This window comes from Caretta caretta, chromosome 15 (assembly GCF_965140235.1).
Source record: "Caretta caretta isolate rCarCar2 chromosome 15, rCarCar1.hap1, whole genome shotgun sequence".
NCBI classification, from domain to species: Eukaryota; Metazoa; Chordata; order Testudines; family Cheloniidae; genus Caretta; species Caretta caretta.
The window spans coordinates 28,400,576-28,418,397 of NC_134220.1; the positions used below are offsets into that span (position 1 = coordinate 28,400,576).

General features: G+C 43.7%; 1 protein-coding gene across 7 annotated transcripts in view; it reads right to left on the minus strand.

Moving 5' to 3' along the window:
* Window positions 1–12,935, minus strand: part of HECTD4 (HECT domain E3 ubiquitin protein ligase 4) — a 124,891-nt gene extending 111,956 nt beyond the window's left edge. For all 7 annotated transcript variants that reach the window (XM_048821605.2, XM_048821603.2, XM_048821604.2 and 4 more), the window contains exon 1: window positions 12,510–12,935. In XM_048821605.2, coding sequence (XP_048677562.2) covers window positions 12,510–12,665 — 156 coding nt within the window. In that variant the 5' untranslated portion in view covers window positions 12,666–12,935. The remainder of the gene's footprint in view (window positions 1–12,509) is intronic.
* Window positions 12,936–17,822: the final 4,887 nt, after the last annotated feature.

Genomic DNA, 17,822 nt, shown 5'->3' on the forward strand with positions numbered 1-17,822 from the left:
ACCTTGAGGAACAACAATGTTGGGGGATAGGCATATAGCAGAATTCGAGGCCAAGAAGTGAAAAAGGTGCCTCCTAAAGAATCGAGATCTTGACCTCATCATGAGCAGAATCATCGGCATTTCCCATTAGATGGAGTCGCAAAGAGGTTTATATCTCCAGGAAGCCCCAGGTAAAAAAAATCTTCTGTAGGATAGGATCACTCAGCTCCCATTCATGGTGCTGGCAGAAATGTCTGCTCAGCATGTCTGCTATGGTGTTTTGCAGACCTGGAAGATATGCTACTGAGATGTCAATTTGGTGTGTTATGCACCAGTTACACAGTTTTATTGTCTCTGTGTGCAAGGATTGGGATCTTGCTCCTCCTTGATGTTTTATATAATACATGGTCACACTTGTCTGCCATAACTCTAAATGATTCTTGATCTTAGGCAGAAAGCGGTTACACATGTACCAGACTACTTTGAGAACTACCTCCTGTTCTGACCACTAAGCCAGACCTCCTACGTCCCTAACTTGATGTATCCTGCAGAGTCTGGTCTTGTGGTTTTTCCTTTCCTGACATTTGGTTTTAGATGATGCAGTACGTTTTTATTTTCCTCAGACCTACAAAATATTGCACGGGCTTCTGTACAGAAAAGATTATATTCCAAGAAAGTGAACTGTAGCAAGACTGGACTCTCATAACTCTGCAGACAGCAGTACACTGTGTGCGCATACAACCATAAGCGGATATATTATTTTTGCTGCAGTACAAAAACCATTACCAAATATTTACAGTCTGTGCTGAAACCAACTCACTCGATTCTCTCAGTGATGCTGGTGGAATTTATATGCCTATATCAAGAGGAGATTAAACCAATTTTAAGTGTGCAAGAATTCCAGATATCTCAAGAACAGTGGCATTTAAGCTTTGATTAGTACTTCTAGGATAAAAGAAGGAAAGCAGAAGTAGTTGAATACCTATCTATTCAAATTACCACAAGGAGTCTTAACTGCTTCTTAGGTGCCTTATCACTAAATTTGTCAATTTCTTTGCCTTTAAAAGAGATTACAGAAAATGATAAAAAACATAGCAAAGAAAGTTATGTTCCCAAATATATCAAAGAGTATATTAAACAGGTGGTATGTTGGGGGCGGGGGAAAGCTTGCTACAAAGGTATCTATTCATATAGCCAGAAGAGAGGTTCTAAATGTAATACTATGAAAATTTTCTAGTAATTAAATCAAGTATGAAGCTTAACTATCAATATAATAAGCATTAATATATTCTGCTTACATACATGTTTAGAAATAGTTCTGCGGACCAAAGATCTAGAGTAAGACAATTTTAACATTTGAAATATATTAATCTCAAACTTTATAAATAAAAATCCTGTATTGTGAACTGATTAAGACATGTTTTCAAAGTGCTCTAGTGATGCAAAACTCTACAAGCACTAATTATAACATTATAGCCACTGCTTTTGGAATTTCTAGATAGGACTCACTTATTTCTCCACATAATCAGTTTAAGAATAGAATTCTTACCACACACTGATCCAAAACCTTGCACTTACATAAGCAAAATTTCTTGGGGATTGCAATACACTTTACCAACACCCTCTGGATTAAGTACGTATTACTCCCATTTTACAAATGAGGGAACTGAAGCACACAGAAGCAGAGCCAAAAATAGAATCCACCTTCTTGACTTCCAGCCCCATCCCATAACCAAAAGGTCATACTTCTCCTTCCCAGCACATGTAACATATATGGACAATTGCTTTATGTGGTCACTTATTCTTTAAGCAGAAAGCTAGTACAATATAGTGAATTCCAAGTTTCCAAATTGTTCTGTGATAGAAATACCAGCATTTCTTAGCTTAAGACATTCTTGCAAAGTAAAATGCATAGCAAAAGTATATCAAAATTTAAACTGCTCCAAAAAGCTATACTGTGTACAAACTCTCAACCCTCAGCCTGATGGATTGTGTCACTGTACTAGGATCTAGCAATTCTGGTTAATACAATTTCTGAAGAGACACAACAGGAATCACAGTAAAGCAGTAAGCCATAAATCCCATGAACATCATAGAATCAGCCCAGTAAACCATTTACTCCAAGCATATGCCAATCTCAGATATGCAAAATATGTAAAGGATATGTTCTTAAAATCTGCCCTCAGCATAGATGGGAAGAAATACACCAACTGATTAAGAGGTTGTGACACAGAGGAACACTGGTGGTTCACTACTCTCAGCTACTCTTGTCAGGCCTGACATACTCACTATACCTAACACACTGTGTCATGATATTTATTTAAAAGGTGACGTGCAATATGCCAATTTGAAATCTAACAACACTGGTCATTAATATCACGTGAAATGTTCGTAACAACAATGTAGTGAAAGTATGGATACACTGATATTATTACTAGGAGACTGTAAACCAACAAAGGAGACAAAGCAGAATTTTCTCTATAAAGGGGAAATAAAATATAGTGACAGATGCCCTGCCAAGAAAAGAGGGTTCTGACCTGCTGCCTCTGGGTCAGCCAGTGGCTAATCTTCCTGCAGTTTGGTAAGGGGGAGGTGTGACTCTAAGAGCACCTATGCCAGATGGTAAGAGACTCCCTGGTATGTAGCAAGAAAGAAAAAGATTGGTAGGAAATCTACGCTGATCCAAGGCTGTAGCTTGGTAAGTCTTAGCCACTAGGAAGTGTATTTTACTTTTATTGGCTTGTAACCATTGTGTCTTTATCCCTTATACTTGAATTCACTTAAAATCTCTCTTTTCAATTTAATAAACTTGTTTTACTTTTATTCTAAATCAATCCACTACTGTGTTTGACTTGCAGTGATTACTAACTCCAGTTAAAGAAACAAGCTGCTGCACTTTTGTCTCTTTAAAGGACCAATGCCCCTTATTACTCCTGTGAATGTTCCAGGAGAAGGCTTGACATTTCAGGACAGATAGTTCTAGGGAAATCTAGGACTGAGGGATCACACTGCAAGTGGTAAAGAAGGCTGGTAGAGACCAGGTCGGGGCTGTTGTGCTGTAGGCAGGCTGCTGGGGTCAGAGTGCTGAACCAGGGTTGCACAGCACACAGATGGTTAGGGAACTGCATGCTTGTCTGCTGGTTGTTGGTGTTGGCCTGGACTCTCTGAAAATCATTACTCAAGTGAATTTCTTGGTTATAAGATTGTGTTCATTGTTACTTGCAAATAGTAAGAGAATTTCTATGTTTCATTCTTCTTAGATCAATAGTATTGTATATGGAAATGTTACTGTAATACTGATATTACATTTGATGCATATGTACACATATGTAATATTTGATGTTTCAAATTTTGAAAATACATACAATTTTAAAATTGTAACATAATACTCTTGCTGTACTCCATTGCTCCTAACAAGTCTTTCAGCTACTGTAACACAATACATAGCAGGATGTACTTTCAATTTATAATCAGAGTTCGGGGATTGCTCTAGTTTTTCAAAATATGTCAAGTAATTTTAAACATATCTCCTCCAAAATCTCTGATTCATATTATGCTGTATATAGAAGCATGATTAACTGCTCAGCTAAAAGCATGAACCATGTTTCCCTTGTGGAAGCACTGTAAGTTTAATCACTCACTTTGAAATATGCCATAGGAGAAATAAGAAAAAATAATTAAAATGTACACATACAATCTAATATTCAAAACATCCTTAGTATCCTTCACAGTATATAAAAAGAATACACAAATATCAATCAAAATGTAATCTAATTTTTCTACCTACACTTCCTTTGTTAACAATCCTACTGTCTCTCAGCACAGATTTAAAATACATACAGATATTAATAAAAGAAAAATCTATATGGGCGGTTTTAATCTATTTTAATATGAAAATACTGATTTGGCTTTTTTATTATTTATATATTTGGATTCAAATTACTAAGTGTGTGGGGGGGGGGGGGCGGGAATCCAGACCCTCATCCTGCACCCACTACAGAGTATAGCATTTACTGCAGTAAGTAGTCTCACTGAAGTTGGCAATAAGCAATATGCTTCGTAATAGATGTTTGCAGAATAAATTCCAAAAAATATGTTCTCTAATATTTTCCATATGAGGTAGCTAGATTATGATTTAAAATGAAGTTCTTCAGGCTGCTGATCTATAATTTAGACTAGAGCCTTTCAGAGTTGTTGTTTTTTTAAATGTGACTGAAATCTGAATAAAGGTAACTGGTGATAAAAAAACATTTAACAGTATCATCCACACTATAGATCAAGTCAGACTGTTGGTGGGACAGGCCAAGATTTCAGGATTGCTTTCATAAGAAAGAACAAACAATGAACGGGCTGAAAAATCCATTCACAAAGCAAGTGGATAATTTGCCCTGGTGAATGAGAGTATTGTCAATTTACATAGAATTTAAGCTTTCATTTATGGTGGCAAAGATAACCTTCCAAATGTGAGCCAAGTAGTAAACTGATCCAGTGTCATCTTTCTGGGCAGCAGAGCTACATTTGGAGAACCATGATAATTTCATACCGCTGCTGCTTAGGAAAGCTCTGAGAACCAGCAGAGACAGATTTTGGAGTATTTACAGTGGAAGAGGATCTGAAAATCAGGGTCTATGGTAGGAGTAGAAAAGGTACTCATATTACAGTGATAAGCATGATGTAAATGCCCAAACAGTAGTAAAGTACCAACCCCTCTTTCTGCAGCCATTGAGATAGAATTTATAAACACACCAGCTAAGCCAGAAGACATTGTGAAAGAAAGTACCACAAGAAAGTTCCAGGAGCAGCATTCTGCTATAAATCCCAACACTGGAATTCAGGTGTTCAGTTTCTCAAAATGGTACTGCCCCTTGCTAATGGGGATCCCACCCTTGTCTTTCGTATCTATTCACTGAAAAAAAAACCTTCCTTAATGCAGAGTAAGGTTGCCTGATGCTATCTTGAGTCCTCCCAGAACATCCTTTTTAACAAAACTCAAACTTCTGAAAACTAGGAAATATAACGTTACACTACACACCAATAAAACCTTAGTTTTGCCCTCCTGGAGCGGACAATCATTAGGAATTATCTGCATGCCCCTCAGCTGCGTTCCCAGTATTAAGTGTAGCTGTATTGAATGGTGGAGGGATTAGCTGGAGAAAGTTGGCAGCACTGTGATTGTGATATGAAGCAATCTGGGGGGCCTTGAGCACACCAACATGTGTCAACCTTAACTATAGCAGAGCTGATGCTCTGTTATAATCTCAAGGGTTAATCCATCAAATAGTAAGCATCTGGGAAGTTTTTCAAGTCTGAATAGTAGATATGGCTACAGTCACACTTATTGAAGAATAGTAATTCTTTCTAGGCACATCCAGCTGTGGCTCCTGCAGAGAGCTAAAACCCATGACAAGTGGTTAATCCCAGATGGGTCAAACCTAAATTAACTAAAACAACCTACTGCAGATCCCAATGTGGATGATTCAAGCATTGACTACAACCTATGGCTACTGCAACAAAAACATACATGATCTGAACAGCAGTCTTGCTATCACTACTCTCTCTCCCTCCCTCACAGGTAAATAAATGTCTATGAAAAGCACTATTCCAGCAACCTACCCCACTGACTCTATTCATATCACAGAAGGCCACAGGTTACTAGATCCTCACCAGATGAGGACAGAGACATGGCCTAGGTGGCCAGGTACAGGTGTATCAGCATTTATAGCTCCAAGAACAGGGTCCTTCGGATTTTCCCAGGCTAACCCTGAAGACCATTAAGAGAGGGTGTCCCAATGACTTCTGTTTTTCTTAGGCAGATATGTGAAGTTTAAAGTATAAGAATTAAGACAGCAGTGAGACCACTGGCATTTATATTTTACTTAATCCTATGACTAACATGAAAGAAACTGGACTTTTCTCACACTTATTTCCCCAGTGGAAAAGTTTCAAAGTAAGTGCCATTTTACATTAACTGAACCTCCCGCTTGTTAACTCCAGAACTGATGGCCTTCCACATAAGTCACTGACTGATTTGAATACAACCTACCTGGCACAGAGCAAAAATGTATTACCATTTGATGGGCTATGTGAAAAAACATTGTAATGTCATCACTTGTTTACTGGGGCTTTGACTGAGACTAAATTTCCACTGCTGGCACACTTGTTAGTCTCAGAGAAGCCAAGGACTGAATACACCTTGAAACTCTCATCCCAATACATAAGGTTTGAGGAACATTAGTGGGGAAGCTTGTACAATGGCTAAATGTTGTATCTATTCTGTTGGCAGAGGACTTCATTGTTAATAAGGATCACTGCAGCAGCTTTTAGACGTACTACATTCACTTTTTTTGTGATGCATTTTTCACTGAAAATACAGACTTTTTATAGGTTTCAGAGTAACAGCCGTGTTAGTCTGTATTAGCAAAAATAAAAGGATTACTTGTGGCACCTGAGAGACTAACAAATTTATTTGAGCATAAGCTTTCGTGAGTTACAGCTCACTTCATCGGATGCATTCAGTGGAAAATACAGTGGGGAGATTTATATACATAGAGAACATGAAACAATGGGTGTTACCATACACACTGTAACCAGAGTGATCACTTAAGGTATCGCAAAAAGAAAAGGAGTACTTGTGGCACCTTAGAGACTAACAAATTAGTCTCCAACGCATCATCAAGGATCTACAACCTATCCTGAAGGACGACCCACCACTCTCACAAATCTTGGGAGACAGGCCAGTCCTTGCTTACAGACAGCCCCCCAACCTGAAGCAAATACTCACCTGCAACCACACAACAGAACCACTAACCCAGGAACCTATCCTTGCAACAAAGCCCGTTGCCAACTGTGTCCACATATCTATTCAGGGGACACCATCACAGGGCCTAATCACATCAGCCACACTATCAGAGGCTCATTCACCTGCACATCTACCAATGTGATATATGCCATCATGTGCCAGCAATGACCCTCTGCCATGTTCATTGGTCAGACTGGACAGTCTCTACGTAAAAGAATAAATGGACACAAATCAGACGTCAAGAATTATAACATTCAAAAACCAGTTGGAGAACACTTCAATCTCTCTGGTCACTCGATTACAGACCTAAAAGTGGCACTACTTCAACAAAAAAAACTTCAAAAACAGACTCCAAGGAGAGACTGCTGAATTGGAATTAATTTGCAAACTGGATACAATTAACTTAGGCTTGAATAGAGATTGGGAGTGGATGTGTCATTACACAAAGTAAAACTATTTCCCCATGTTTATCCCCCCTCCACCCCCACTGTTCCTCAGATGTTCTTGTCAACTTCTGGAAATGGCCCACCTTGATTATCACTACAAAAGATTCCCCCCCCCTTCTCTCCTGCTAGTAATAGCTCATCTTAAGTGATCACTCTGGTTACAGTGTGTATGGTAACACCTATTGTTTCATGTTCTCTATGTATATAAATCTCCCCACTGTATTTTCCACTGAATGCATCCGATGAAGTGAGCTGTAGCTCACGAAAGCTTATGCTCAAGTAAATTTGTTAGTCTCTAAGGTGCTACAAGTCCTCCTAGACTTTTTATAGTACATATATTTACTTTGCATGTGCACAGATATACAAGTTTAAAAGACTGCTTATTTATTGAAACACTGAAATTTGGAAATTAATCTTTAAAGGATACTGCAAGGCAGGAGTGCTGGAACAATTTTTATAGCAGAGGTGCTGATGATGGAAAACATGTATTTGGTGTTTGTTATTACTACTTTCAGGGGGTACAGCAGCACCCCCAGCTCCAGCACCACTGCTGCAAGAATATATTTTCTCTTCATGAGTGTAAACATTTCATAACTTTCCACTTAAAAACCCAACAAAACCTTACAGGAGTGGGAATGTCAGGTTTAAACTTTAAATATCCTGTTTATTATCAATTTGGCATAATATTAGTGTTATGTCAACCGTTTTCTTGTTACATTTGTTTTAAAAGAGAATGAGACTTTAAAGCACTACAAATAAACATACAGAAGAAACCAAAGTAACTTATTTGGATGTTATTCTCTCTCAGGTAAATGCAGAGATTCCTAGAATTAGGGATATCCATTCATTTATATAATTGTTTTAGATTTAAAGAGTACATACCAAACAAGCTTCCATCCAGAAGTGAGTGCCCTTTTCCAAGTTTAAAAGTATAAATAAAAGTTAATTAATCAAAGCAGCAACAACATATCTTCCCTAACCCCAATCACATCTCACAACAGATGAGTATTTGGACAGCTGAAATTTATTTATTATGCATCAAATCAGAAAAGCAATGGCTCAATCTACTGGATGAATATATAGCCATGCATTGAAATATTTTAATATATTCACTGTTGGAACAAATCCAGTACAGTTTACCAGGGAAGGATAAGAGTTATGTATAAAATGCACAGTAGAAGTTTTATGCAAAGTATCAAAAATTTATAGTAGGTAGGTACTGAACATTTTTACTAGTCACTTAAGATCTCAACTGATCAAAATTCTGCACACCCCAAGGCCAGACACATTTAAGTCTGCATACTATACTAATCCAATTTTTAAGAATGAGGTATCTTTTCATTTTAAGATCTTCTACTATTTTCAAAAAAAGAAAAGGAGGACTTGTGGCACCTTAGAGACTAACAAATTTGAGCATAAGCTTTCGTGAGCTACAGCTCACTTCGTCGGATGCATTCAGTGGAAAATATAGTGGGGAGATTTATATACACAGAGAACATGAAACAATGGGTGTTACCATACACACTGTAACAAGAGTGATCAGGTAAGGTGAGCTATTACCAGCAGGAGAGAAAAAAAATCTTTTGTAGTAATAATCAAGGTGGGTCATTTCCAGCAGTTGACAAGAACGTCTGAGGAACAGCGGGGGGTGGGGGTGGGGGTGGGGGGATATAAACTTGGGGAAATAGTTTTACTTTGTGTAATGACCCATCCACTCCCAGTCTTTATTCAAGCCTAAGTTAATTGTATCCAGGTTTGCAAATTAATTCCAATTCAGCAGTCTCTCATTGGGGACAACGTATACCTTCAAATCAGTGGCACTGCTATGGGTACAAGCATGGCCCCACAGTATGCCAACATTTTTATGGCTGACTTAGAACAACGCTTCCTCAGCTCTTGTCCCCTACTCTACTTGCGCTACATTGATGACATCTTCATCATCTGGATCCATGGCAAATAAGCCCTTGAGGAATTCCACCATGATTTCAACGATTTCCATCCCACCATCAACCTCAGCCTGGAGCAGTCCACACAAGAGATCCACTTCCTGGACACTACGGTGCTAATAAGTGATGGTCACATAAACACCTCCCTATACCGGAAACCTACTGACCGCTATGCCTACCTACATGCCTCCAGCTTTCATCCAGACCACACCACACGATCCACTGTCTACAGCCAAGCTCTACGATACAACCGCATTTGCTCCAACCCCTCAGACAGAGACAAACACCTACAAGATCTCTATCAAGCATTCTTACAACCACAATACCCACCTGCTGAAGTGAAGAAACAGATTGACAGAGCCAGAAGAGTACCCAGAAGTTACCTACTACAGGACAGGCCCAACAAAGAAAATAACAGAATGCCACTAGCCGTCACCTTCAGCCCCCAACTACAACCTCTCCAATGCATCATCAAGGATCTACACCTACCCTGAAGGACGACCCACCACTCTCACAGATCTTGGGAGACAGGCCAGTCCTTGCTTACAGACAGCCCCCCAACCTGAAGCAAATACTCACCTGCAACCACACACCACACAACAGAACCACTAACCCAGGAACCTACCCTTGCAACAAAGCCCGTTGCCAACTGTGTCCACATATCTATTCAGGGGACACCATCACAGGACCTAATCACATCAGCCACACTATCAGAGGCTCGTTCACCTGCACATCTACCAATGTGATATATGCCATCATGTGCCAGCAATGCCCCTCTGTCATGTACATTGGCCAAACTGGACAGTCTCTACGTAAAAGAATAAATGGACACAAATCAGACATCAAGAATTATAACATTCAAAAACCAGTTGGAGAACACTTCAATCTCTCTGGTCACTCGATTACAGACCTAAAAGTTGCAATTCTTCAACAAAAAAACTTCAGAAACAGGCTCCAATGAGAGACTGCTGAATTGGAATTAATTTGCAAACTGGATACAATTAACTTAGGCTTGAATAAAGACTGGGAGTGGATGGGTCATTACACAAAGTAAAACTATTTCCCCATGTTTATTCCCACTCCCGCCCCCCCACACTGTTGCTCAGACATTCTTGTCAACTGCTGGAAATGGCCCACCTTGATTATCATTACAAAAGGTTTTTTTTCTCTCCTGCTGGTAATAGCTCACCTTACCTGATCACTCTCGTTACAGTGTGTATAGTAACACCCATTGTTTCACGTTCTCTGTGTATATAAATCTCCCCACTGTATTTTACACTGCATGCATCCGATGAAGTGAGCTGTAGCTCACAAAAGCTTATGCTCAAATAAATTTGTTAGTCTCTAACGTGCCACACGTCCTCCTTTTCTTTTTGCGGAAACAAACTAACATGGCTGCTACTCTGAAACCTACTATTTTCAGTGTCACAAAATATTGGAGTCTCAATGCTCCGCAATTCAAGATTACGAATCAACCAAGCAAAGGTATCATAACAGACTGCTATTTTTAAGGTTTCATACTGAAAGCACACAGAGTACTCAAACTCTAGCCTTCCCATTTCAGAAGGTTTTTGTTGTTGTTGTTGTTTTAAACCACACCCATACCATGCTAGCAGCCCCTTACACAACTGTAATAAAGACAGGATAGCCTTAAACTTTATTTCCTGCTCTGCTCCACTCCTCCCCCACTAATAATTTTAGGGAGGGTTATTTAAAGTTTTAGAGACAAATAAGGTTCCAATACTAAGGCCCTCCATGTCACGTTTCATTTTGGAGCAAGTTTCTGGTCTAGTTTGTAAAATCGTAAAAATAAGAGTGTATCAGAGAAAAAACAGGAATCCTGTATGGGGGAACAAGCACACTAGAGATCTAAGCATGCCCATGAGACATTCTAGTACAGTAATTAGATGATTTGCTCACTACTGCTTCCACAAGTATATACTGAGGTTTAAATCAATTTCTGAATACATTTTCATTGAAAATCAAAGTGGATTCAGATCACAAGAGAGGAGTCATGGCATTTAGACAGAGATATAAAAATAAACAAACAGGAGATATCACACAAATAGGGAGAGCCTTTTATGGTGGGTGACTTGTGCCAATATCCATTTCATGACAACCAGTCCATGCTCCAAGACCCACCCCCAATGACATCTCACAGAGAGGAAAGAGTCAAACTCAGCAAAATAATAATAAATAATAATAGTAACCTTCCTTTTTTAGATAATGCTGGAGGAAGTTTTCATAAACAGCAAATTTAGCTGCCTGTCACCAGAATCTAGCAGTGATTTTGTCAAGACTGCAGGCTTTTGCACCTGCTGTGGCTTGTGGGTTCTTGGCAACACCTTGGAACGCAGCCAAACCCTCAGTAAAGGGGTTGTGGCCTAAATAAATGCCTTTGACCTAACACAATACATAGATAAAGCTGCTGAACCATCCCCACTTAGATAACACCACTCTGCTTCTCTGACAAAGACCCTGTGTCATTGCAAGCTACACTGCCTGGGAGAGAGGGTGGGGTGACAGAGTGAGGAGAAGAAGAGAGACATACAGCAAAATATACAGCCTACCGAATAGATGCAATCTACACACAGTCACAGGAAACACCACTGGGAAAAAAAAGCCTATTGTACATAATACATAAATACACACAGATGCACAATTCGCCTTCCACCAGAGCTACCAACATTTGTGGGAGGGGCAGAAACTGTGATGAAGAACCCAGCTGTTCCTCTTGCTTTTTAATAATAATCATTACCACAGCCTAAATACTGCACCTCGATAACCAAGTATCCCAGATGCTTTGCAATAAGACAAATAGATTTAATTACTAACCATACAAAAACAACCATTAAAATCAAGATAAAACCATAATTAAAAATCAATACGTCAAAGCCTGTTCTAGAATACACAGATTTTTTTTTTTAACCCTACCCATAACAAGGAGATTTTGATTCAATCCTTCACCCTCCATCAACATTCCCTCTCCATCCCCGTCACCATTAGTTAGGGACTAATCAATACCCTGAACCACTTAGATCTCTAGATTTAGTACCCCCCCCCCGCAAAATCATCTATCACCTCCTCACATCCACCATTCTCCATCCCAGCCTCCCCAAACCTCCACCCTCCCTGTGTCATCCTTGCCCCTCATTATCACCACCCTCCTCACCTGGATTCCCACCACCTCCATCCTCGCCCAGTCCCCCCAAGCCCTCGCTGGGCAGCCTTCTCCTCTCCATCCTCAACCCCCCCCACTCACCCTAACAGCCCCCGCCCTGCCCCATGGAGCAGCCCCCTCCCGGCAGGGGTGTGTGGTGGGGGCGGGGGGGGCCTCACCTCCAGCTCGGTGTCCCCGGGCTCGGCCACCCCGACGATCTCGCTGGGCAGCTCGGCCAGGTCGGTGACCCGGATCAGCCCGTCGTGTAGGAAGATGGTCTCCTCCTTCACCGAGAGCCACTGGGCCGAGTCCGCGGCGGCCGCCGGGGACCCCATGGGGCTGGCACCGGGCGACCCTGGGGCAGAAGCGAGGCGGGCCCCGCTACCCCCGCATGGCGGGGGGAGGTGGGGAGGGAGAGGGGCCCTGGCGCGCTGGCGGGAGGGAGCTGGGCGCCGGGGGTCCCTGAGGGGAAGCGGGGCCGCGAGGGGGGGTCGCGGGGCTCTCTAGCGGCGGCCGTGCCCGGGGCGCAGCGTCCAGCTCCTGCTCCCCTCCTCACACACACAGGTGACAGCACGACGCCATGTTGCGGGCTGCGGCGGGCCCGGCATGCCCCGCGCCGGGAACAATACCCCCCCCCCCGCGGCTCCCCAGCGCCCCGCCCCCCGCGCCAAGGCCCCGCCCCTGGCCCGGCGGCCCCGCCCCCCGAGAGCTCCGCCCCTCAGGCGTGCGGCGGACCCCCTGCTTTGCCGTCTCCTCCTAGAAGACACCCCCCCTTTATTCCTCGCTTGTTCCGCTCCGCTTCCCCCTCACCAGCTCCCGGCTTGTTCCGCTCCGCTTCCCGCCCCCGGCTCCCCGCCTGTTCCGCTCCGCTTCCCCGCTCCCCCCCCAGCACCTCCCCCGGCTCCTCGCTTGTTCCGCTCCGCTTCCCCGCTCCCCCCCCCCGGCTCCCCGCTTGTTCCGCTCCTCCGCTTGCTCGCCCTCCCCCGGCTCCCCGCTTGTTCCGCTCCTCCCCTGCCCCACTCCGCTTCCCCCCGGCTCCCCGCTTGTTCCGCTCCTCCGCTTGCTCGCCCTCCCCCGGCTCCCCGCTTGTTCCGCTCCTCCCCTGCCCCACTCCGCTTCCCCCCGGCTCCCCCCTTGTTCCGCTCCGCTTCCCGCCCCCGGCTCCCCGCCTGTTCCGCTCCGCTTCCCCGCTCCCCCCCGGCTCCCCGCTTGTTCCGCTCCTCCGCTTGCTCGCCCTCCCCCGGCTCCCCGCTTGTTCCGCTCCTCCCCTGCCCCACTCCGCTTCCCCCCGGCTCCCCCCTTGTTCCGCTCCGCTTCCCGCCCCCGGCTCCCCGCTTGTTCCGCTCCTCTGCCCCTCTCCGCTTCCCCCCCACCCGGCTCCCCGCTTGTTCCCTCCGCTTCTCCCCAACCCGGCTCCCCGCTTGTTCCGCTCAGCTTCCTCGCTCCTCCCCTGCCCCACCCGGCTCCCCCCTTGTTCCGCTCCGCTTCCCCCCCACCCGGCTCCCCGCTTGTTCCGCTCCACTTCCCCGCTCCTCCCCTACCTCACTCCGCTCCCCCCTCCCACCTCCCCCCCGGTTCCTTGCTTGCTCCCACTCCGCTCCCCCCCCCCCCCCGGTTCCCCGCCTGCCCCACTCCGCTCCTTCCCCCTCCCCAGGTTCCCCGCTTGTCCCACTCCGCTTCCTGCCTCACCCACTCCGCCCCCCCCCACGACTTCTCGCCTGTCCCTCCTCCCTCCGACTCCCTGCCTACCCCACTTTGTCCTCTCCCTCCCATGCCTGCGCCATCCTGGTGCCCCCCCTCCCCCAGCTCCCTGGCCCCTACAAGTCTGGGTCCCATTTATTCCTCCTCACCATGGCTCTGTGACCCCTCTTAGCCTGAGCTTCCTGCCTCCCCCTTAGTTCCACCTGCCTTCTCTGTGACTCACTTTCCCCTTCTTCCCATAGCCTCCCGGCTCTAGTCCCTCATTACAGGGCTCCCAGGGTCTGTCACCTAGGGTCCTCGGCGCACACCCGTGCAGACAGGCCCACATTTATCTGATTTATTTTGATTTTATTCCACACCAAAGGGCACCTTCCCAACACTGGCACTTTTGACATACATTTAAAAGGAGAAGGATATAGCGGGGTCCAAAGTAAAAACTGACCCAAGGTGAAGCGCTTCTTCCTTTTACCCGACCAAACATAATTTCATCACCAGTCCTATAACCAATACAGCTCCCATCAAATCCCACCCTTAACTGCTTCAACCCTCTCTCAGTGCCAGTTCAGAGACCTGTGTGCAGACATGCACACCAAAAAATGTAGAGGCAGATGTGCAGGTGTCTGCACAGATGTGCACATATACACCATCACGGGGCCTAATCACATCAGCCACACTATCAGAGGCTCGTTCACCTGCACATCCACCAACGTGATATATGCCATCATGTGCCAGCAATGCCCCTCTGCCATGTACGTTGGTCAAACTGGAGAGTCTCTACGTAAAAGAATAAATGGACCCAAATCCGACGTCAAGAATTCTAACATTCATAAACCAGTCGGAGAACACTTCAATCTCTCTGGTCACTCGATTACAGACCTAAAAGTTGCAATTCTTCAACAAAAAAACTTCAAAAACAGACTCCAATGAGAGACTGCTGAATTGGAATTAATTTGCAAACTGAACACCATTAATTTAGGCTTGAATAAAGACTGGGAGTGGATGTGTCATTATGCAAAGTAAAACTATTTCCCCATGTTTATTCCCCCCCGCCCCCACTGTTCCTCACACGTTCTTGTCAACGGCTGGAAATGGCCCACCTCGATTATCACTGCAAAAGGTTTTTTTTCTCTCCTGCTGGTAATAGCTCACCTTACCTGATCACTCTTGTTACAGTGTGTATGGTAACACCCATTGTTTCATGTTCTCTGTGTATATAAAATCTCCCCACTGTATTTTCCACTGCATGCATCCGATGAAGTGAGCTGTAGCTCATGAAAGCTTATGCTCAAATAAATTTGTTAGTCTCTAAAGTGCCTCAAGTCCTCCTTTTCTTTTTGTGGATACAGACTAACACGGCTGCTACTCTGAAAACAGCCATGATTGTAAGTATACTATTGCTTGCATCATAGTAAATGTTCTGTGGTATTTTATTTTCAAAAAACTTGAAGCCATAGTAATATGAGGCTTATCCACATCTTTGCTGAGAGATGAGGGAGACAGCTGTGATCTGTGTGGGAATTGTAATATATCAGATTAGCATAGTACAAATTAGTGAGGTTCTGCTGCGTATATATAAACCTGAGGAGTGGGCTTCAGAATTACAGGCCTCTCTCCACTTAAATGATCAGCTCTTCTAGCTCAGCACAAAATAAAACCGCTCTATACCTAGGAGTTCCATGAGGCTGGGGGATGGTGTACACCATTACGTTACACACGCCACCTGGGTTGAACACGGCTTGTCCTTGAGCTCTGTAAAGGGTTTACAGATTCAATCCAACAGTTGGACACTGACCATGTAAAAGCTTGATAACCACAGATGTACAATATTTCAGATCACACCACTGCCACATATCTGCTCAAGATAGGGGAGTGGAAGAGGCTGCTGCAGGAGTAATGTGTTGATATAGAAAGGGATTTTCTTTTCCTCTCCACCGCACATGCAGAAAGTTGGAACTGGAAGGTTTTCGTGGTAGTTGAAAACGAATTGTCATTCAGGGAATCCTTTTTAAAAGGGAAAAGTATGGAATGTTGGAATAAGAAGGTTTTGTGACAATTAGGAATAGTAGTTCATAGATTCATAGAAGATAGTTGTATGTTTGATCAATGCAAAACAAAGAAAACAGTGACCACAGTGGAATGTTTCAGAGTAACACCCGTGTTAGTCTGTATTCGCAAAAAGAAAAGGAGGACTTGTGGCACCTTAGAGACTAACCAATTTATTTGAGCATGAGCTTTCGTGAGCTACAGCATCCAATGAAGTGAGCTGTAGCTCACGAAAGCTCATGCTCAAATAAATTGGTTAGTCTCTAAGGTGCCACAAGTCCTCCTTTTCTTTTCACAGTGGAATGTATCCATTAGGTCACCTGATCACCACGCTGGAGCACCTCAGACAGTAAGAAGTGGTGAAGAGTTGTTGTGAAGAGTCTATGGCAGTTGGGGGCTGGCAACTGCATCCTGGCTGATTAAATAAGCTGCTCCAACAGCATCTCCCTGGAGAAACAGAGAAGCTGCTGAGGTTAGTTTAATTCACAGTGTTTGGTTACAAAATAGTAACCGGGCCGAGTGTTTTGTAACCAGGTGTGGGAGTTTTACTTTTTTCATTAATTTCTATAAGATAGGAACAAAGGAAGCGATCATAAAAATAAGTATGCGTATATTGTAGTGGAAGTAACATCGGAAGAACTAATGACGACTACCTATCTAGCTTACCTGCATACGCTTCCACCCATCAAGTGAGTATCTGAGAGCTTTCCATAGCAATAGCGAGGTTCCTAGCAGACTTCATGGAATCTCTGACACGTCTCCCTTCTTGGGATCTAAACTCTGCTTGAGGTATCATTTACATATATACATAATTCTTTTAGTGGGGGTTGGGAATGGGACTAGGAGAGGATGTTTGTATTGTGAGCATCACTTATGGTGGAAGAGCTTCCTGAAAAAGGAAGCTTTTGTAATGTTTCCCAAAACCGGGCCGACTAGATTCACCTTATTTCTTCTGGAAGACTGTTCTGTAGCTGGATCCCCTAGACTGAGAATGCTTTGTCCGCAGCTCTCACAGGCTTAATTCTGTGCCTTGTGATCTGCATTTTGCCGGAGGTGCTCACTGTGTTTTATATATTGAAATTTGTTCTTTAATGTAGCTGGGGCTTGATCCATTAGTTGCCTTGAAAATTAGGCCCAAGGCATTAAATTGTAACCAGAAGCTGACTGGGAGTCATTAGAGGGACTTACATATGAGCCTGATATCATCACAGCAACCCAAACCATGGAGAAGTTGGGCAGCCACATCCTATAACAACTGATTCCCCTGCACTGTCTTCACAACTGACTGGGGAGAGCAGTCAGGTGCTCACTGCACTTCCAGTCCATAGACTTCACAGCTCCAAGCTTCCAGATCAGCAGCTGCTCAGGCTCCAGATTTCCATCCCTACAATGGGCCAGTCTCCAGACAGTCAGATGTTGTGAATCTCTGCAAGAGGTAAGTAACCTGACCTGCAGTTTGGTCACTAAAACGCCACTTAACTGTAAATGGGAGACAGTGCTAGGGTTGCCAACCCTCCAGGATTGTCCTGGAGTCTCCAGGAATTAAAGATTAATCTTTAATTAAAGATTATGTTATATGCGAAAACCTCCAGGAATATGTCCAACCAAAACTGGCAACCCTACACAGTGCAGAAATTTTAGAAATCCCCTTTAGTGAAATTTGACTCAATACTTTGCCACATGAACACTAGGGGTTGTTGCCATTCATCATTATATTTAATCTTTGTGGAGAGCTTGGTTTAATAGAA